Source organism: Dama dama, chromosome 4 (genome assembly GCF_033118175.1).
Source record: "Dama dama isolate Ldn47 chromosome 4, ASM3311817v1, whole genome shotgun sequence".
Classification (NCBI taxonomy): Eukaryota; Metazoa; Chordata; class Mammalia; order Artiodactyla; family Cervidae; genus Dama; species Dama dama.
This window is the reverse complement of record NC_083684.1, coordinates 30,944,494-30,965,710: the sequence shown is the minus strand read 5'-3', so window position 1 is coordinate 30,965,710 and position 21,217 is coordinate 30,944,494. Positions and strand designations below refer to the sequence as shown.

Here is a 21,217-nt window from a genome sequence, read left to right as displayed (position 1 = left end):
CCATCCAAAGGTTAAGTCCTCTGGAGGATTTAAGGAGGAGCCAGAGCTACTCCTTGCCTGCTGGGAGGAACCATTACCTCAGGAGAAGACACAACTAGGGGTGAAAAGAGGCCCCACTCATATTCAGGAACTTCTTTGTACCCTGAGTTACCCAAGTTCAGTTCAGTCACTCAGTCATGTCTGACTCCTTGCAACCCCATGGACTGCAGCACACCAGGCTTCCATGTCCATCACCAACTCCCCAAGCCTACTCAAACTCATGTCCATTGAGTTGGTGATGCCATCCAACCATCTCATCCTCTGTCGACCCCTGCTCCTCCTGCCTTCAATCTTTCCCAGCATCAGGGTCTTTTCCAGTGAGTCAGTTCTTTGCATCAGATGACCAAAGTATTAGAGTTTCAGCTTCAGCATCAGTCCTTCCAATGAATATTCAGGACTGATTTCCTTTAGAATGGACTGGTTGGATCTCCTTGCAGTCCAAGGGACTCTCAAGAGTCTACTCCAACACCACGGTTCAAAAGCAACAATTCTTTGGTGCTCAGCCTTCTTTATGGTCCAACTCTCACATCCATACATGACTACTAGAAAAATCATAGCTTTGGCTAGACCTTTGTTGGCAAAGTAATGTCTCTGCTTTTTTATACAATTGTCATAGGTTTTTTATAGGTTTGTCATAGCTTTTCTTCCAAGGAACAAGCATCTTTTAATTTCATGGCTGCAGTCACCATCTGCAGTGATTTTGGAGCCCAAGAAAATAGTCTCTCACTGGTTCCATTATTTCCCCATCTATTTGCCATAAAGTGATAGGACCAGATGCCATGATCTTCGTTTTTTGAATGTTGAGTTTCAGGTCAGATTTTTCACTCTCCTCTTTCATCAAGAGGCTCCTCAGTTCCTTTTTACTTTCTGCCGTAAGGGTGGTGTCATCTGTATATCTGAGGTTATTAATATTTCTCCTGGCAGTCTTGATTCCAGCTTGTGCTTCATCCATTCCAGCATTTTGCATTATGGACTCTGCATTTAAGTTAAATAAGCAGGGTGACAGTATACATCCTTGACATACTCCTTTTCCAAATTGTAACCAGCCCATTGTTCTATGTCTGGTTCTAACTGTTTCTTCTTGACCTGCATACAGATTTCTCAGGAGGCAGGTTAAGTGTCTGGTAGTCCCATGTCTTGAAGAATTTTCTACAATTTGTTGTTTGTTGTGATCCATATAGTCAAAGGCTTTGGTGTAGTCAATAAAGCAGAAGTAGATTTTTTCTGGAACTCACTTGCTTTTTCTATGATCCAGCGGATTTTGGCAATTTGATCTTTGGTTCCTCTGCCTTTTCTAAATCCAGCTTTAACATCTGGAACTTCTCAGTTCATGTACTGTTGAAACCTCACTTGGAGAATTTTGAGCATTACTTTGCTAGTATATGAGATGAGTGCAATTATGCAGTAGTTTGAACATTCTTTGGCACTGCCTTTCTTTGGGATTGGAATGAAAACTGGCCTTTTCTACTGGCACTGTCAATGATATAACCAACTGCCCCTACAGTTTTGCCTCTGAGAGAAGTTCCTGATGGAAATTGAGGAACAATATGTGTCTATGTACCTTTCTCAAGGTCTGATCTAAGTATGGCAGAGGACAAGTTGGGAAGTTTTTCTGAGGATCCTGAACTCTTTACAAAAGAATTTACCCCACTAGTAAGATCTTTTGATCTCACCTGGGGGGACTTAACAGATTTTACTATCCCTTTGCTGCACTCCTGAGGAAAAGCAGGATATAATACTGGCAGCCAGAGCCCATGAAGGCTGACTGGCAGCCCAAGCCAACAGGGCCATGCAGTGCACTGGGTGGGGAATGATGCTGTCCCTGAGGCAAATCTGCAATGGAATTACCAGCTGAATTTTATTGATAATAGATAGATGAGACCATATGATTAACTGTTTAATAGAGGGTATGAGGAGTACAGTAAAACCTGTTAAATATGAAAAGAGGTCCAACAGGGATAGGATGAAAAACCTGCAGTCTTCCAAAGGAGATTAGTGGAAGATTTTAGGAAGGATACCTAAGCTTTTAGGAGTATATCCCTCCTCCTCTGAGGGATGGTCCCTTTTGGCCATGCATTTCATAGCCCAGTCTGCCCCAGACATCAGGCACAAAATTTAGAAAGCAACTGCTGGTCCTCAGACTCCAGTGAATGATTTGTTCCAATTGGCTTATTTGAATTTCAATAGTGGGGATATGGTTGAAAAGACTGAATGCACCCAGAGAAATATGCAAGAGACCCAAATGATTGCAGTGGCTTTGTCTGCTCAAAGACCACCAACTAGGAGGATGCGCTTTCTTGGCCAATCTGGTCCTGGTGGACCACAAGACCCATGGGTATCCATACAAGGCCAGTGTAGCCTGTGTGGACAAAAGGGACACTAGAGGAAGCACTGCGGTCGATGTGTCCTTTGCAAGTAGCCAGGCATTGGCAGAGGGAATGCCCCAGACACCAGAGAGCAGAGGCCCCACAACCATTGATGGTTTTGCAATCAGAAAACCGATGGGACCCAAGGCTCTGCCTAGAGATACCATCTATATAACTAATGTCAAGCCTCAGGTGATCATTGATGTGGCTTGGTAGAATTTCTTATAGACACTGGTGCAACCTTCTCAGCCTTAACCCAAAGGATTGGAAACCTTAGCTTACACACCAACAGATAATACACAGGCAATTTTGAAAGTCCTAGGCTTGATAGAGGAACTGCCACAACCTTGCTATACCAAGGGGAAAAATTGGGCTAAAAATAGGGGGTTAATAAGTCAAAGGGGATGGTATATGTTAGATGAAAATACTGTGATTCCACAAGCTCAGCAATGGAAGGTAATCAAGGTTTTATATGAAACTACCCACTATGGATGTGAAGCTCTTTGGAATTTACTACAAAGATTGCTTGTGGGTAAAGAATTGAAAATGGTGGTGGCCCAAGATTACCAAATCATGTGACACATGTTTACAAAATAATCCTAGAAAAATGCCACCCCCTCCTCTATTATTGGAGAAGGCAATGGCGACCCACTCCAGTACTCTTGCCTGGAAAATCCCATGGGTGGAGGAGCCTGATAGGCTGCAGTCTATGGGGTCGTGAAGAGTGGGACGACTGAACGACTTCACTTTCACTTTTCACTTTCCTGCTTTGGAGAAGGAAGTGGCAACCCACTCCAGTGTTCTTGCCTGGAGAATCCCAGGGATGGGGGAGCCTGGTGGGCTGCTGTCTATGGGGTCGCCCAGAGTCAGACAAAACTGAAGTGACTTAGCAGCAGCAGCAGCCTCCATTATTTAGACCCATTCAACACCAAGGAGAACTGGTAAATTGATTTTACTCAGATGCCCAAGTCCAGAAGAAACAAGTATTTGGTAGACACATTCACTGAATGGCTAGAGAATTTTCCCACATGGACTGAAAGAGCCACAAAGAATTTGATTAAAAAGATAATCCCACCTCAGATTACCTCAGTATATACAAAATGATAAGGAACCTCTCCCAGATTTAGGAATTATTTTGGGAAAATGGTTTGGGTTCTCAAGATCATGACTAAAATTCTGAAACAGAAACTATGAGGTCTCTGTGTGTGTGTGTTCACATGCATCTATATGTGTGTTCTAGATGTATAATATTGCCAAAAGTTAACTCACAAAAGAACTCTATTTAATTGACAAATTAAATACTCACATAAATACTCAAAAATACAAAATAATCCAGCCAGAATTAATTTCAGTCTCATGTTATCTGAAAAATACTCGGGACAAAACTGATATCTGGTATTGGAAGTGGTTTAAGCTTTTTTGATTTGACTAATATAGGCAAAGAGTTACACATGATCAGGATTTTCTAAGACTGAATTACATTTAGTTGGGTAAATGAATTTTGTTAGGAATGGGCTAAAATAAAATAAGACTGGATTTGATTTCTCCCTCCAAAGTATTCTTGAAATGCTTCTTTTGACAAACAGCTTGAGATGAGTTTCTTTGCCTATAAGTGATTTGTATTCACTTTTGAGATCTTTAGGGAAAAAAACCTTTAGGTTAGGGAAAAAGTATTGTCTCCCTGTGACTTATGATCTTATCTAACTAAAAACTAACTTTGGGATGTTTTAGAGGGCTCCTTTGTTATCTCAAAGAGAAATATTTAACTAGGGTTATTTGGTATGTTATGTTAAATGTGATCATTTGTAATTCTGGTTATCATGACCAACTTTATCGTACACTGTAAACAGATGTTTGTCCCTGCCTTTTGAGTCTTTTGTCATTTATACATATTTATGTACACTGGTGATGGTTCAAAAAATGCTTCATCATCCAGAAGATACATAGGAAGGCTAAGGAACAAGTTACAGCAGTTCTACATCAAGATGGCTATGTGGGGAGTTCAGCCCTTGTAGACTAAAACAAGGAGCCTCCCTCGTCCCTTGTCCCAGCCATGTGGGTTCAAGTCCCAAGCTGGGTTTTGGCTGGGTTTGAGTTCCAGCACAGGGGTTCAAGTCCCAGTCTGGTAAATGGTTTCACCCCAACCCTATTCCCAGCAGGCAGAGAGGCCAGGTCTCATGGGGCTAATGAAGTGCATGTGACCCCCGCAGCCAGCTGTCTCTGGAGGGCCAATGGCAGGGACCAGCCTAGGGTGTTTAAAACATTGCTTCTGTCATCCCCTCAGGGTTCAAGGACCGCCCCTGCCCCTTCTCTGCTTCTACCTCCAGGGCACTGATTTTCTCTCCCAATTAGTCTCCAGGGAGTGTCTCTACCTTCTGGGATTTGGAATTCTGTTCCCCCTGTTCTATCTGCTGAGTCACAGAACTGGCCCCACCATTAACTGTACATAACCTTGGGCGAGGTTCATCTTTTCCAAGTGACTTGGTTTCCTCCTCTGTGAAATGGGCCACATGCTTTATGTAAAGAGTTGGGCTTCTTGGGAGTGAAGCACTGGGGCAGGGTGGGGGGAGGGGTTGGAGATGAGTTGCACTTGACCTGGGCTTTCAAGGGGCCTAAGGCCTTCCTGGGGTAGCTCTGTATGGCTGTTAGGGTCTTTGTGCTGGGGAGAAGGCACAGATTGGCCTTCTGGGGAGACAAGGAGACCCCAATGGAGGGAGGGGAGGAGGGTGGGAAGGCAGGCAGGTAGGGTCTAAATTTCTGGAACCTCACTGAGGGGCTGTGTTGCTGCTGCCTCTGGGAGCCAGGGAAGGCCTTGGGGATGTCTCAGGGGGTCCCCACCTGCCTCCACACACCTGGGGCTGTCTGTGGAGGGGACCTGCTTAGTCTCTGGCCCCAGAGTGCTGCTTGAGCTTCGGGTTGAGGAGGTTTTTCTAGAACCCCGAGAGAGACCCCAGAGGAAGATGGTGGCAGTGGGCTCTTTGACATTGTCTGCACACAGGGGCTGGAGGTCCCCGTTAGGGGACTCTAGGGGTGGCAGGGCCGTGAGGGTAGGGGTGTAGAAGTCTCTTTCCTCTTTAATTCTGTAACTCAGGACTCAGGAATAAGAAGCAATGTGATAAAGGCTCTGTTTGGAAAGCCCTGGAGGTGACCCAGTGTTCCCCTCCTCCCCCTCCTCCTTGGCAACCCAGGCTGGGAGCTGCATGCTTGTGGGTGGGGACCCCGGCTGCCTGGCTCCCCCCACCCCGCACTCCCTGAAGCCTGTAACAGCGCCTGGCACAGAGCAGGCCCTTGGGGGAGAGTTTGTTCAGTGACTCGATGTGGTAACTCACATGCCTGCTTTTCAGGTGACAAAAGGGAGGTTTGGCGGAGTTAAGATTCCAGCCCAGACCCGGTCAGTTGGCTCCAGGCTGGGTTATGAACCTGCCCTGGCGTGGCCTGCAGATACACAGTGGGAATTCCAAGGAGCCTTACCCTCTGCACGGGGAGGAGGTGGGGTGTGGACTTGTGGCATCCCGCCGCCCGGCGCCTCTGTCCCCTGCGCCTTTGTCTCCTGTGACACAATGGGTGGCTTTTTGTCCCCATAAAGTCCCTTTCACCACAGGGAGAAGGGCCAGAGCGGGGGTGGAGGCCGGGCTGGGCCAGGCCAAGTTCTGAGTGTCCTGAGCTGCCCAGATGTGTCCCTGTGTGGGGGAACCCCGGGAAGGGCTCACGTGGTCCCCCGGACCTCAGTTTTCTGGAAGGTGCAATGGGGAGAAGAGAGTCCTGGGGGCTGTTGGATGGGCCCTGCCCTCAAATTGTTCCCAAAGCATTTGGTTTATTACTAATGTTTAAAAACTGAAGATTTCATGTAGAAGTTTGGATTTCTAATGTCTCTTTAAAAATTAGAAGTTCTTGGGACTTCCCTGGTGGTCCAGTGGTTAAGGATCTGTGCTTCCACTGTAGGGGGCATGGGTTTGATCCCTGTTTGGGGAACTAAGATCCTGCATATTGTGTGGTGGGTGCAATCCAAAAAAAAAAGTAAGTTCTGGCTATCCCAGGCCTGCGTTCCCCCAGACATCAGCTGGTTGCTCTCAGCTCCATAGACCTCCCCTGGCCCACCTTAGTCATTTCTGTGACCTGCCTGTCTTGGTGGCTGCTGAGTTTTTTTTTGTTTTTTTTTTTAAGTAGCAATCCATTTTATTTTTTTTTATTATTATTTTTTTTTAATTTTTATTATTATTATTTTTTTTTCCAGTGGATTTTGTCATACATTGATATGAATCAGCCATGGATTTACATGTATTCCCAATCCCGATCCCCCCTCCCACCTCCCTCTCCACCCGATTCCTCTGGGTCTTCCCAGTGCACCAGGCCGGAGCACTTGTCTCGTGCATCCCACCTGGGCTGGTGATCTGTTTCACCATAGATAGTATACATGCTGTTCTTTTGAAATATCCCACCCTCACATTCTCCCACAAAGTTCAAAAGTCTGTTCTGTATTTCTGTGTCTCTTTTTCTGTTCTGCATATAGGGTTATCGTTATCACCTTTCTAAATTCCATATACATGTGTCAGTATGCTGTAATGTTCTTTCTCTTTCTGGCTTACTTCACTCTGTATAATGGGCTCCAGCTTCATCCATCTCATTAGGACTGGTTCAAATGAATTCTTTTTCATGGCTGAGTAATATTCCATGGTGTATATGTACCACAGCTTCCTTATCCATTCATCTGCTGATGGGCATCTAGGTTGCTTCCATGTCCTGGCTATTATAAACAGTGCTGCGATGAACATTGGGGTACACGTGTCTCTTTCAGATCTGGTTTCCTCAGTGTGTATGCCCAGAAGTGGGATTGCTGGGTCATATGGCAGTTCTATTTCCAGTTTTTTAAGAAATCTCCACACTGTTTTCCATAGCGGGCTGCTGAGTTTGAAAGCACAATGTTAGCTCTGGGGCACAATGTCCCCCCTCATTCCACCCACCCCCCAACTCTAGGGTTTACTCCCTCTAAGCCCCAGGCTGTCTAACAGCCTTCCTAGCTACTCACAACCTCTACAACTGTTCACTTTTTCCTTTGCTTTATTTTTCCTGTATGACATACCTATGAGGTGGTTGCAGGAAGGGGGATCCCTTCCATGGCCCAAGAGTGGGCTCCTGTCTAACACTCAGAAATGAATTGTCCGAAGAGACACACGTGTGGACAAAGCAAGAGACTTTATTGCGAAGGGGTGCCCGAGAGGAGAGCAGGAGGGTAAGGGGACCCAGAACTGCTCTGCCACGTGGCTTGCAGTCTTGGGTTTGATGGTGACGGGTTTCGTTTCTAGGCCAATTCGTTGTCTCTGGCCAATCACTCTTGATTCAGGGTCCTTTCTGGTGGTGCATGCACTGCTCAGCCAGGATGGGTGCCAGCGAGAAGGATTCTGGGAGGTGGTAGGACACTGAGAGGTGACATCTGCTTTTGACCCTTCCCAAATTCTGGTTAGTGGTGGCTTGTTAGTCCTGTGTTCCTTACCAGGACCTCCTGTTGTAAAATAACTCCCACACACGGACACTGCGGTGCCTGACCAGGGTGGCTGGTTTTAGCCGGTGTGTTTCCCCTAACAAGGTGACCAGCATAGGGGTATGTTCCCAACCTTCTTATGTGTCAGATGAAAAAACAAGCCAAAAAGGTTAGGTGACTCTATGATGAACCTAGACAGTGTATCAAAAGGCAGAGCTTTCACTTTGCCGACAAAGGTCTGTATAGTCAAAGTCAAAGCTATGGTTTTTTCAGTAGTCATGTACGGGCATGAGAGATGGACCATAAAGAAGGCCGAGCGCCAAAGAATTGATGCTTTTGAACTGGGGTATTGGAGAAGACTCTTGAGAGTCCCTTGGACTGCAAGGAGATCAAACTGTCAGGCGAGTATATGCTCCTCGGTTCTTTGTCTCGTCACAACAAAAATTTGGAGTGACGGACTTTAAAGCCCCTTGGCGGGTCACAGCTCTCGGAGGACAGACCGTTTTATAGATCTTAAATAAATCAGTGTTACAGCTCAATTTATTTAGATAATAGCAGGAAAACCCATCTTCGAGGCGTGAGGGCACGTCGATCCAAAGACTCGAATAGAAGAGCGCCCCGTCACGCGGGAGAGAGAAAGAGAAGAGGGCTTTGGCTCCTCTTTTTATATATTTTTCTGTCTCTGGGCCTGTCTTATGGAAATTGGGCCAGGCAGGAGTGTTGTTTGTTTTACCTGAGGTTCTCACTCCGGTCCTCAGACCTTCCTTTGTTCTATTTTCGCCGGCTTTTCCCTTCCAGGTCTTTTAGCCACCGCCATTCTGGACTCGTTTTCCCTATTCTAACTACCTAACCAAACCAGTCAATCCTAAAGGAAATTAACCCTGAATATTCATTGGAAGCTCCAATACTGTGGCCACCTGAGGTGAAGAGCCAACTCATTGGAAAAGATCCTGATGCTGGGAAAGATTGAGGGCAGGAGGCGACAGAGGATGAGATAGTTGAATGGTATCACCGACTCAATGTACATAAGTTTGAGCAAACTCTGGGAGATAGTGAAGAACACGGAAGCCTGGCACGCTGCAGTCCATGGGGTCGCATAGTCGGACATGACTTGGCGACTGAACAACAGCAATAAGGTCACCCAACAAATCTCAAGGGCTACTCGGCCCAGGGAATGGAGAGTATTAAAAGGAGAGTTGAGTGACTGTCTTGGGGCAGGAGAGGAGTTAGTGAGTGCTCCTGGGGTTGGTAGAGTCCCTTCCGTCAGTATGAGGGAGGAGAGGCTGTGGGTAGCCCTGGAGGAGGCCTGAGTTGAGGAGTGTCAGGCCTCAGACTGAGAGGAGCCTTGGAGACTGCTGAGCAGACCTCCCTGCTTCTGCTGTACAGAGGGGAAGACTGAAGTCTAAACAGGTGAAGGTTCTGCCCTGGGGCCCTTAGCCTGTGAGGAGTGGAGGGAGTGTAGCTGCAGGAGGAGTCCTAGGGTGGGGTTGGGTTGCATTCTGCTCCTCTTCACCTCCGCACCTCCATCACCTTTGGATAAGCCCAGCTGCCTTATCTGAAAGGTGGGCGGGGCCGCACTGATGGGTGGGGGTGGGGTGGGGTGGGGAGGTGACCCTTATCTGCCAGAACTATGCTTGGTGCTTAAGGTTAAATACATTCATCTCATCAAGCCTCACACTCCTAGGAACTGCACATGCTATTCCTACCCTATCTACTGCAGGAAACCAGGCACAGAGAACAGACTGGAAAACCCAGGTTCTAACCTCTCCAAGTGATGACATTAGGGCATGTACTGAGTGTCAAGACTGTTGGGTGTTGGTCTGAGTGCATTACTTCATTTACATCTACGCTTGTAAGGTCGGCACATTTTGAAGATGAGCATATGGAGGTACAGAGAGGTTCAGCAACTTGCTGGAGGTCACACAGCTTGTAAGTTGGCAGGGCCAGAGCTTGAACCCAGGGAGTCAACAGACCAGCTTTTCATCAGTTAATGCCAACATCTCCCAGGTAAAGCAAATCATAACAGCCATTCACAGCCTCAAAGAGTAGCGAAGAAAGGTACTCATTTCCTAGGGCTGCCATAATTGCCACGAACTAGGTCACTTAAAAAACAAGAGAAATTTATTGTCTCACAGTATTAGAAATTTAAAGTCAAGGTGCTGGCAAGGTTGGTTCCTTCGGGAGGCCCTGAAGGAGAGTCTGTCCCATGCTTCCGGCCAGGAATCCTTTGTTTTCCTTGCCTTGGAGACATATCACTCCGATCTCTGCCTCTGTCTTCACATGGTGTTCTTTCTGTGTGTGTCTCTATGTCTAGTTTCCCTCTTATAAGAACCTCAGCCCCTGGATTGTCACCCCTCAACTGAGAAATGCCTCATGGTCAGGCATTTGTGACTAATCCCTTTCCTCTCTGACTCAGCAGGTGCTTTGAACAGAAATCTCTGTTATCCAGTTGAGAAAACTTTTTTGGAAGCGCAAACGTCCTGGAGCATGTGTGAACGTGACCGCTTTGACAGTGTTAGTCACTCAGTCGTGTCCGACTCTGCAACCCCATGGACTGTAGCCCACCAGGCTCTTCTGTCCATGGGATTCTCCAGGCAAGAATACTGGAGTGGGTTGCCATGCCCTTCTCCAGGGGATCTTCCTAACCCAGGGATTGAACTTCCATCTCCTGCAGATTCTTCACCATCTGAGCCACCAGGGGAGCTATTGTTTAAAGACAAAATCCCTCATCTGAAATCTTTAGGTTTTCAGGAAGAAAAGGGCATTTTTTTTTTTTTCCTTCAGGATTTCCAGACAGTTCTCTTGGTTCATCTGCAGGGGGTGCCTGAGGAGGCATGGCAGGGGCCTCAGAGTTTGGAAGGGCCAAGGGGTGAGGTTTCATTCTGTGCATGTTTTTATGTGTGTGTATGTCTGTGTGTCAGTCTTTAAAGAGTAAGACAAACAGATGTATATGTAGAGAAGCATGGGGACAGAGGAACATGGGGGCAAGAGACAGGGACCTCAAGAGTTTGTTAAAGCTCAGAGTTCTGCTCTTCCTCACCTGGCTCCCTCCTTTTGCCAACTCCACGCACCCCCCCAACCCCTGCTCTCTTGTCCTAGTGCGATCTTTCTTGACCTTCTTATCCCTTCTCAGCTGAATTTTTCCCCATAACACATTTCCTGTGCTTCCCTCGTGTACTAGGGTTTTATCTGACTCCCCTACCCCCAACCCAGCTGTAGAGTGAGAGCTCCAGGAGAGCAGGGCTTCCCGTGTTTACCCCTCACACAGTGGTAAGTGCTCAACAGATGTTTGGTTTTTACAATTTTTAAAAAAGTTTTACTTATTTATTTGGCTGCACCAGGTCTTAGTCACAGCATGCAGGATTTTCAGTTGTGACATGGGACCTCTTGGTTGTGCCGTGTGGGATCTGGTTCCCCGACCCAGGATCGAACCTGGGCTCCCTGCTGCATTGGCAGCATACAGTCTTAGCCACTGGACCACCCGAAGTCCCACAACAGATACTTGTTGAATGAGTGAACCCAGAGGGAGGCACATGGTGGGGCCTGTGCTCAGAGAGGGGGTGTTAGAATCGCAGGAGGACCTGGACGAAGCCCAGCGGGCAGGTGGCAGAGTCAGGGCTGTCTGCCTTGCTCTCCGCCTACCGCTTCCCCGCTTCCCCTGCACGGTGGGGTTTACTGTTCTGGACTGGCCTGTAAGACAAGTCTTCTGGCCTCTTCCAGCCGGACTGTGGGTCCGCAGCAGGAGGGAGGGTCCAGCGGCTCCTGCACATTCTAGAGATGAGGCCTGGGCCCAGCTTCCCATGCCCAGCAGAGGGTCAGCACGTGCGGGGGTGCCCTATCCTAGACTGGGGTGCTCCTGCAGATTCTTGGGGCTGGGGGTGAGGGGATGGGAAAAACCAGTCTGTCAGGTTCACACGGACCTTCCCTGTCGGAGAGCAGAAACCGAGGCAGCTCCCTGGGCACAGGGCCAGGGCGGCAAGGCCAGAGGGATGCCAGAAACTCTCACTGCTTATTCCAATAGCTTCGTCTCCCAGAGGCTGCACTTGCTGATTTGGAAATCAGGGCTGAGCAGGAGGGAGAGGCAGAGACCAGGGAGCCAGGATGCCAGCTGGGCCTCGCCCTGCGGAGCCAGCCCAAGTGTTCTCATTTTTTGTACATCACTAAGTAACTCTTAGTAGACCGGGTTTCAGGGAAGGGTCGATCTGGGTTCAAGTCCTGCCCTGCCCTGTCCTTGACTCATGGGTGACCACAGATCACCATGGGCACATTTTCCTCTGAGCTCCTGTTTGAAAAATGGGGCTAATAAATAAGACTGACTAATGAGAGGGTTATGGGAAAATCAGTGAAATAAAAGGGAAGGTGCTTACCTGAGTCTTGGCACATTATGAGCCGGAGGGCATTATGGGGTTATTTGTGACCAAGCCCATGAGTGATAATGCCACCATTTGATAAGTGTACATTAACCCAAATCATTCCCTTCGTGATTTTTAATTCACTGCATTTTCTAACTTCCTTTCAGATAGTTGGAACCAGGCAACACGATGGCATGGAGGCCCATAAGGACCCTGCTTTAAAGCAAGGAGATAATTAGGGACTTCGCCTGGAAGTCCAGTGGTTAGGGTTCCATGCTCCCACTGCAGGGGCATGGGTTTGATCCTGCATGCCCAGTGGCATGGCCAAAAAAAAACACAAGGAGATAATTGTCTGCCCCTGGAAGGGTCCTGTGCCTTGCTGCTTTGGGGGTGTCTGTTCTCCTTTCGAGCAGTGACTCCCTCGGGTCTGGGGGCTCTTGGCCCCACTGATGTGTCTGTTTCAGGCACAGTGTCTCTCTGAAGGATGAGTGGTAAAAGCTCGGGGGACTGGGCTGAGACACCCTTACTCCGGGTCCTCACGGATAAGGACTCCCCACCAGTGGTGTGATTGCCCACAAGGCCCTGCTCCCTGTCCCACCTTCCTCACCGCACACTGGGCCCCACGGGTCACCTGGTCTACTGGTGGTGGCTGAAGGAGAGCAGTAGAGGCTGGAGGTGAGGCAGCAAGGCTGGCGGGGTGCAGTGCCAGGCGGGCACCCCTGGGAACCCACCCCTCCCCCCCAAGAGAGGAAGAGGGGCGGGTGCAAAACCCCTGGAGAGAAGAGGGAGAGGATGCCTTCCTGAGTCTCCCACTCCCACCCCTGGGTAGAGGGAGGCAAGGCTGGGAGCACATTTATCGACTCAGACCTGCGTCCTATAACACACAGCACCTGTGCTGGGAGGGTGTCTGGCCCCTATTTCCTGGATAAGGAAGCTGAGGCCGGTTAGCGCCTGAGCATGTGTTTACTGAGCAGGTACTATGTGCTTGGCACTGCAGGGCACTGGAGATGCAGCGATGCCCCAAACCCAGGGGCCTGGGTTCTAGCGGGTGGACTAGAGGTGCCCTGGGGAGCCACACAGAGGTGGGGGCACTTGCCTGGCGTCCCACCACACAGGCAGGGTGAAAGCCCAGCGGCTGACTGCCACGCCCAGGGCTCTACCTCTCACTTCCGGTGGTGGGGGGAAAGGAAAGCTGTCAAAGGGGCTCCTGGACTCTGGGCTTCAGCTAGGGTCACCCCTGCCCTGCCCCACACGTGGAGGGGGACTGATACAGAAACTTCCCTTTTGGTCCTTGGCAGGGGACTCTCTCTGGGGGCTTTCCTGGTGGCTCAGATGGTAAAGAATGCACCTGCAATGTGGGAGACCTGGGTTGGGAAGATCCCCTGGAGAAGCGAATGGCTGCCCCCACCAGTACTCTGGCCTGGAGAATCCCATGGACAGAGGAGCCTGGCGGGCTACAGTCCATGGGGTCTCAGAGAGTCGCACATGACTGAACGACTTTCTTTTTAGGGGACACTTTCTGGCTGCTCTGGGGTGAGTGACAGCTCTCCCTTGTCTGGGAAGCTGGGGAAATTTTTGTCCTCTAAACCAGCAGGCAGAGGTGGGTTTTGCTCCTGAGCAAGTAAGGTCCCACTCTGCCAAGTTCCCCACGATGCCCTTGAGGTGGGTCAGCCAACCTACCCATGTAGAATTCCCTGTAGCACGGCGTCCTCAGCTGGGAATAGTTCCCTTATATACATGAACGCCCATGGGTGCTGACCTTATAGAGTAAGTATGCTCTTCATACTCACATGACCGGTGATGTGAGCACAGCAACAGAGTGGCTGTGGGTGGCCCAGTGTCACACAGCCGGCAAGAGGAGTGGGTTTTAAGTCAGGCAGTCGGCTCTGGAGGCCGTGGTGTTAGCTACTCTGCACACTACAGGGTGTTGGGGCCCCCCTTGCCACATACAGATGGTGTGCTAGTCCCTTCGCTTCTCCGAGGCCCAGTTTCACCTGGAAGGCAGGGATGGTAGCACCTGTATTGAGGGGCAGTTAGGAGTCAGAGAAGGTCTGTGGAGGGGGCTTGGTGGGGCTCCAGGCAGATGTCACCGTACCTCTGGGGCTCTGTGATTGTGTCCCTGCCTCAGGGATGTGCTGGTGACTTCATCTTTCTTTCAGTAGCTTTTCCTAAGCCCCTGGCCGAGCTCGGGTTCTGTCCTCGGTGCCAGCATGCACTTATGAATGAGACGGTCATTGTCTTGGGGAACTGGGCAAGCCTGGGAGACCACCTTCTCCAGGGCTGCAGGGGTCTCACCCTGGAGGCAGCCGAGTGGATGGCAGTGCTGCTGTGGCTTCTGATCTGGGGAAGGAAACAATTCATCTTGGGTGAGTGGTGCCTGAGGGGCCATGTGAGCCCAGAAGAGGGCTCTGGAACCCAGACTGGAGGAATAGGGAACGTTCCCTGGAGCACGTACCATTTCAGCTGGGGTCTGAAGGAGGAGTTAAGTTACCAGGCCAGGGCTTTGTATACGTGTGATAGAAGCCAAGTAAATATTTCTCGGGCCAATGAGAAATGTGTCCTGCAGGGGGCGCCCCACGGTGGAGGCCCGGAAGCCTCCGCTCTGTGGCCTCTAGCCTGAGCACTGGGGGCTCTGGGAGACTCTGGCTCCGTCCCATCCCCTCCAGGTGCTGGGGCTGCTGGTGTGGGCCCTGATTGCTGACACTCCGTACCACCTGTATCCGTCTTACGGCTGGGTGATGTTCGTCGCTGTCTTCCTCTGGCTGGTGACAATCGTCTTCTTCGTCCTCTACCTGTTTCAGCTACACATGAAGCTGTACATGGTGCCCTGGCCGCTGGTGGTGAGTCTGGATAGGAGCCCTGGGGGTGGCTCTGGGCTGACCCCTCTGCCTCTGGGCCGGCTGTGACAACGTGACCTTCCCCAAGTGAGAAGTGGTGGCTGGGGGTTGACTGAAGTCCTCGCTGGCCTATAGAACTGAGTGGGGGTGGGGGGAGGAGGATGAATGGTTCTGGTGCCCAGCTTTTCTGAGTGCTCAGAGCTTTGAATCCAGGACGACTCAGGCTTGACTTAATCCCACGGAGGGAGTACAAGTGAGGGGCTGTTTGGGATCTTGAAAATATTTTTCCTTTTTGGGGGGTGGGCAGCCAGGATTTGATTCTGTGGGTGCTGTGGCTCTGGCTGGGCCCAGACTGGCAGCCCTGGGCCTGCAGGCTGGGGAGAGCTGGCAGGAGTCACTGAGGCCGGGCCTGGTGTGTGCAGGATGGGCTGGGCGCAGGGTGAGGCCCCCGCAGCCTGGCAGAGGGTGGTGTCCTCGGTTTGCCCAGGTCAGTCTCCTTAGAACACAGAGCTGAGAGTGTCTATGGGAAGTACCCTGGCAGACATAGAGAAAGCTGCTGGGGCTTTTTTTTTCTCCAGCCCGGAAAACCCCTGCAGCTGGGGTCTGAGGCTTTCAGCGAGCAGAGAGGCACATGATTGTCAGACAAGCAAGGCTGGGACTAGGCAGCATTGTTTGCAATTCAATGACTTTTGGAAGCTGAGGAAACGTGAGTCATCCTCAAGACAGACTGGGTTTGTTAGCTCTTGACATCACTGATAGGAGCCAGGTGGTGTTTGCAGTGGGCACTGGGCTTGGAGGGAAGATCCTGGGGTGACGAGGGGGCGGCCTGACTTCCTGGACAGGGTCCAGCCCCTGCCCTGTGTCCTAGGAGCCTTGAAGAAAGACATCTCCGGAGATGGAGGGGCCTTGGTGTCTCTCAGCACTGCTGTGGGGCTCCACTCACAGCTGCTGATGGGAGAGGCTCCTTTCCCAGGCCATGACGGCAGGGCAGTTCCTCATACTCCTAGATAAGGCGGATTTAGGATTGCCAAATCGGGCTTTTCTTGGATGGGGACCATGAGCCCCCTTTAGGGCCCAGGCAAGAGGCCCTAAAGTAGAGACATACGAGTGAAGTAAATCAGGAGGGGTCCTGGAGAACCTGTCTGTGCAGAGGAAGCCGCCTCTACTCAGCTCTGTTGATAGTGGGAATGCAGGTGCCAAATCTTGATATTTTAAGATTGAAAATTTTATATGAAATCTTAGTTTTTATATGAAATCTAATTTTAGAATGTTGGTAATTGTTTTTTTAAAAATATGAGATGAACCAAACATGCCTGAGGGCCATCAGTTTGCTGTCTGGCTGGGCTAAGAGATCTGCTAAGAACTGACTCCAGGGACCTAGCACTGGGGAAATGGGGCCTGGAACTGGTTGTTAGCCCAGGGCCCTTCCTTGCCAGCCAGCTGAGGGTCTTTACCGTGGTATTTGATATGGGGCCTAGAGCCTAGGATGTGGCCAGAAGGCAGACATAGGTTCCTTCCACTGGGGGCAGAGGTAGGGACATGAGGGTCCCCCACTGCCCCCCCACCCCCGGGGTCAGCCTCAGCGCCAAGCCCTCAGGGGCCACAGGAAGGGCCAGGCTTGGCGAGGAGCCACTGCAGAGGAGCAGGCCCTTTAGCTGGAGCACTCAGAGACAGGCTCGGTTTGGCCTCTTGCTATCAGAAGTGAGTTTTACCACATGGAACTGTTGATGTTTGGCCAGATCACTTTAGGCCCCCACCATCTCCCAGCCTTCAATATGTTTATGTTCTCTGCTCATAGGGCCTCTGGGCTGGCCCTGTGTAGACCTCTGTCTCTGGAGGCCCTTTTAGTAGGAAAAACCCACATGGTCTCCATCCTCCTCCTCAAGCCCCAGTCCCTGTTCGGGCTACTGAAGGGTGTGTCAGTGGGAACAGGAAGTTCCATGGTTACTGTAAGAGTCTCATGTCTTAAGCCTGTTCTTTCCACTCTCCCAACCCCCAGTTAATGGTATTTAACGTGGGTGCCACTGTTCTCTACATCACGGCCTTCATCACCTGCTCTGCTTCGGTTGAGCCGACATCCCTGAAGGGCAGCCGGCCGTATAACCAGCGTGCAGCAGCCTCCGTGAGTATGGTTCCCTGGGGCACCCTCGGCAGTTACAGGGCAGACGGGTCAAAGCGAGGTCTATGCCCCTGGACTCCCACTGCTTCCAGATCCCAGGCCAGGCACCTGCCACATGCTCAATCACCCTCCAGCTCCCAGTGGACTCACAGGTGTCCATGTTGTTGTTTAGTCACTAAGTCGGGTTCAATTCTTTGCGACCCCATGGACCACAGTCCGCCAGGCTCCTCTGTCCGTGGGATTTCCCAGGCAATAATACTGGACTGGGTTGCCATTTCCTTCCCTGGGTATCTTCCCGATCCAGGGGTTGAACCCGTGTCTCTTGCACTGGCAGGTGGATTCTTGACCACTGAGCCACCAGGTGTCCATAATTAACAGCAAAACCCCGAGGAGCCAGAATACTTGGGAAATGCTTCGGGCTGGCAAATGTAGCTTGGGCTACCTGTTGAACTTGGCTGTGCCACACTGATCTAGGGTTGTATGTCTCCTTGGAGTCTGTTAGGAGCTCTCTATCATCCACCTTTGAGAAAGGCACAGGCAAAAACCTTTTGGTTTAAACTATCTGGGAGATTCTCAGGTTCTCCTAGGCAACCCAAACTTGGGATCCATGTCGGGTAAAGTGTCAGAACCCCACACACCTGGCATGCCTCACCCATGAGTGTTCTTCCACTCCCTGTGTGTGTGTGAAAACAGGAGGGTCGTGGGGAGAGGGACTGCCAACCCTTCAGACAGACCAAGAAACTGAGGCTCAGAGCGGTGAAAGGGATACACCTGGACTGAGCCCCGGGTAGGGCTAGACCCGGACTTGGGCTTCCTCATTCTTCCCGGTGAGGATGATTTTGAAATCTGTGAACTTAGTCACCAGAAAAAAGACATGGAGATTTCTGGAATGTGAATTACATAATATTCCTAGGGCAGCTTTTGAATGTTGCCTTTTAAAAAACTAGACCCAGGAGCTGTGTCTAAAGCAGCTCCTACCTTTTTGTCACTTTTGGCATATTGTCCAGGCTTCCTTATCGGTCCGACACACCTTGCCTGCATGGTTAATGCAAAGTTAGCACCCAAAACCTGGTACCCATCAGCCCGATAGTCATTAAATGACAGTAGGGTAAGCAGGAGTTGGTGTGGCTCATTTGGTTAATTGAGGGGCTCTGGTTTCCCTGTCTGTGCCTACCCTCTGTTTCACTGTTGTGGCCACCAGCCCCACGTGCCATGCTTCAGACAGGCTCACCTCTGTGTCTTCTCTTTCAGTTCTTTTCGTGTTTAGTGATGATTGCCTATGGAGTGAGCACTTTCCTCAGCTTCCAGGCCTGGCGAGGAGTAGGCAGCAACGCAGCCACCAGTCAAATGGCTGGTGGCTATGCCTAAACCACCTGTGCCATGGGCCACTGCGGGGCTGAAGGCTACAGTCTGCTCCCAGTGCAGGTGGCTCCAGAAGCCTGAAGTCTGCGCGCCCTGTACAGAGTCAGCCTGGAAGGGACCACGCTGCTCATCTCTGCTCATCAGGCTCCTCGGGCTCACCCGACACACCCAAGGAATCAGGACTCTTCCTCTGGCAGGCATGTGGCCTGGAGAGAGGCCAACAGCCAAGACTGTCCTCTCTGCCCTCCATATTCAGAAGGTGATGGGGGATACGGGACTCTCTTGCTTTGTCCTTAGGACTTCGTGTCCAAGGCTGAGAACTAGCCTTCTCGCCAGCACTAAATACACTAACAGTGACCTCCACACCCGCAGCCCCTGACCCACCATAGAATAAGCCTAACAAGCAGCAAGTATTTATCCTAGTTTTTGTTCTGGGAAAGCTGAGCAAACTCATGAAACCATTCTGATTCCTGAAAACATTAATTCTGGTCTGACCCTCCCCCAAGCCAACATGTCACTTGTAGGGAAACATGTAGAAAGGGTTATGATTCTGACAGCATGGTTTTCCTTTCCTGCCCTTTGAACGTACCAGTTATTTAAAACAAATCAGTTTTAAGTGACTCTCAATGATGAAAACCTGATCCAGGTTTCCCTCCCTTTCCCAAGCCCTTGTTTGTCATTTTCCCTTTGGGGAAACCAACATCAATGCTGACTGCCTCCCTGATGCTGTTAATTAGGCACCTGGGACGGGAGGGAAAGTAAGGCCTTGCTGCTGAGTTGCCCTATGCTTGGTGGTAACTTTGTTTTTGTTTTTTACAAAAATAAAGATGGAAGAACTTATTTGGAAAAGATGTTGGGGAATCATAGTTAGAGATGCTTATAAACACCAGGAAGCCGCAACCTAAGTCAGTACAGTTGACCCTCTGTATCTGTGGGTTTCACATCCGAGGATTCAAACAATCGGTTGATGTGCCCACCTTGATAGCTTGTGAAGTTCAGAGATCAGATAATTGAGGTGCTTAGTGTGTGGAGCTGACAGTAGAGAGAAGGGGGAGCAGCAGAGAGAGGGGGTCCCTCTGAGCTTATTTTCCTACCACAGCACAACATGCTTTGAATAACAAGCCACAGGCATTTCTGGGCATTCCTTGGTCCCACCTTAAAAAACTGGGACGAATGAAAGTGTAACTAGATTCAAACAGTTGTGGATGAGCTACTCTCTGGGGGAGAGGGGCAGGGGAGGGGGTACGTTAAGTCAGATACCCATGTCCCAGCTGGCCTGGTATAGGCCTAGTTTGGGCCTGTTGTCCTGAGATGACAATTAACTGCATCCCTTTTTACTCTCCAGTGCCCCAGAGTTTGAATAATAAATTAGTCATTGCAGGGTCAAGCCATAAGAAGAGCATTTTTAAGGAGGACCGACCTATTTTGAGCCTTAAGAGAAAACAAAATCCTCAGCTAGGCTTCGGACACCCTGAAACAGCTTCTTTGGGCGGAGATGTTAACATGCTTTGTCAAAAACTACCTTGTGGTTCAGGCTGATGCTCCCCTCAAGTCCTCAGCCCCTGCTGTGTGGGTGAACAGTGCTGCCCAGGGCTGAGGCCTAAGCTATAGGAAGAGGCAAGTGTCCCCCGAAGCTGGGGCCAAACACTGGGCTTTCTCATGCTGGCCATACCTGTTGCAGTTGCTCAGCTGTGTCTGACTCTGTGACCCCACAGACTGCAGCATGCCAGGCTTCCCTGTCCTTCACTATCTCCCAGAGTTTGCTCAAACTCATGTCCATTGAGTCAGTGATGCCATCCAACCATCTCATCCTTTGTTGTCCCCTTCTCCTCCTGCCCTCAATCTTTCACAGCCCCCAGGGTCTTTTCCAATGAGTCTCTTTGCATCAGGTGGCCAAAGTATTGGAGCTTCAGCATCAGTCTTTTCAATGAATATTCAGGGTTGATTTCCTTCAGGATTGACTGGTTTGATCTCCTTGCTGTCCAAGGGACTCTCAAGAGTCTCCTCTAACACCACAGATCAAAAGCATCGATTCTTTGGTGCTCAGTCCAGCTCTCACATCCATACATGACTGCTAGAAAAACCATAGCTTTGACTATATGGACCTCTGTTAGCAAAGTAATGTCTCTAGCTTTTTAATAACGCTGTCTAGGTTAGTCATAGCTTTTCTTCCACAGAACAACCATCTCCTTGGAAGAGAAAAGATACCTGAGCCCCTCTAAAGGTGGCACATGATGATATAAGTTCCTGAGTGGACAGAGAAAGAGTTCTAGTAAGTTTGTTTTTTAAAATCAGATAAGTCTATTTCCTAATAGGAAGCTACAGCAGGCTTGCCTGCTTTTTTCTGAGTGGAAAAGGAGAAAAAACCCATCTGCCTTTCTCGTTCACTTTTCATAATTTCATCTTTGGATTTGTCCACTTGCTTTTTCTCACCCAGACTGATCAGCGGGGTCTTCATCAAGTGCTTCCAACATGCCTGGCCTATGATGGGCAGTACCATTTATAAAAAGAACAAGAAAGGTAAGCAAGGCCAGGAGAGTCAGTGTTTAAGGAAGCCTTTGGCTCAAAAGACCAAAGCTCTGATAACTTGATGGCAGCAGCAATAGTACACAGGGATTGGCTCATTTAGAAAGATGGTTTATGCAACACACCTCAAATTCTAC

General features: G+C 49.9%; 1 protein-coding gene across 1 annotated transcript in view; it reads left to right on the top strand.

The window, feature by feature from the left end:
* The window catches only part of PLLP (plasmolipin), a 31,448-nt gene extending 12,045 nt beyond the window's left edge, over positions 1 to 19,403 (top strand). The window contains exons 2-4 of the mRNA XM_061138576.1: positions 14,903 to 15,076; positions 17,073 to 17,195; positions 18,444 to 19,403. Coding sequence (XP_060994559.1) covers positions 14,903 to 15,076; positions 17,073 to 17,195; positions 18,444 to 18,560 — 414 coding nt within the window. The 3' untranslated portion in view covers positions 18,561 to 19,403. The remainder of the gene's footprint in view (positions 1 to 14,902; positions 15,077 to 17,072; positions 17,196 to 18,443) is intronic.
* Positions 19,404 to 21,217: the final 1,814 nt, after the last annotated feature.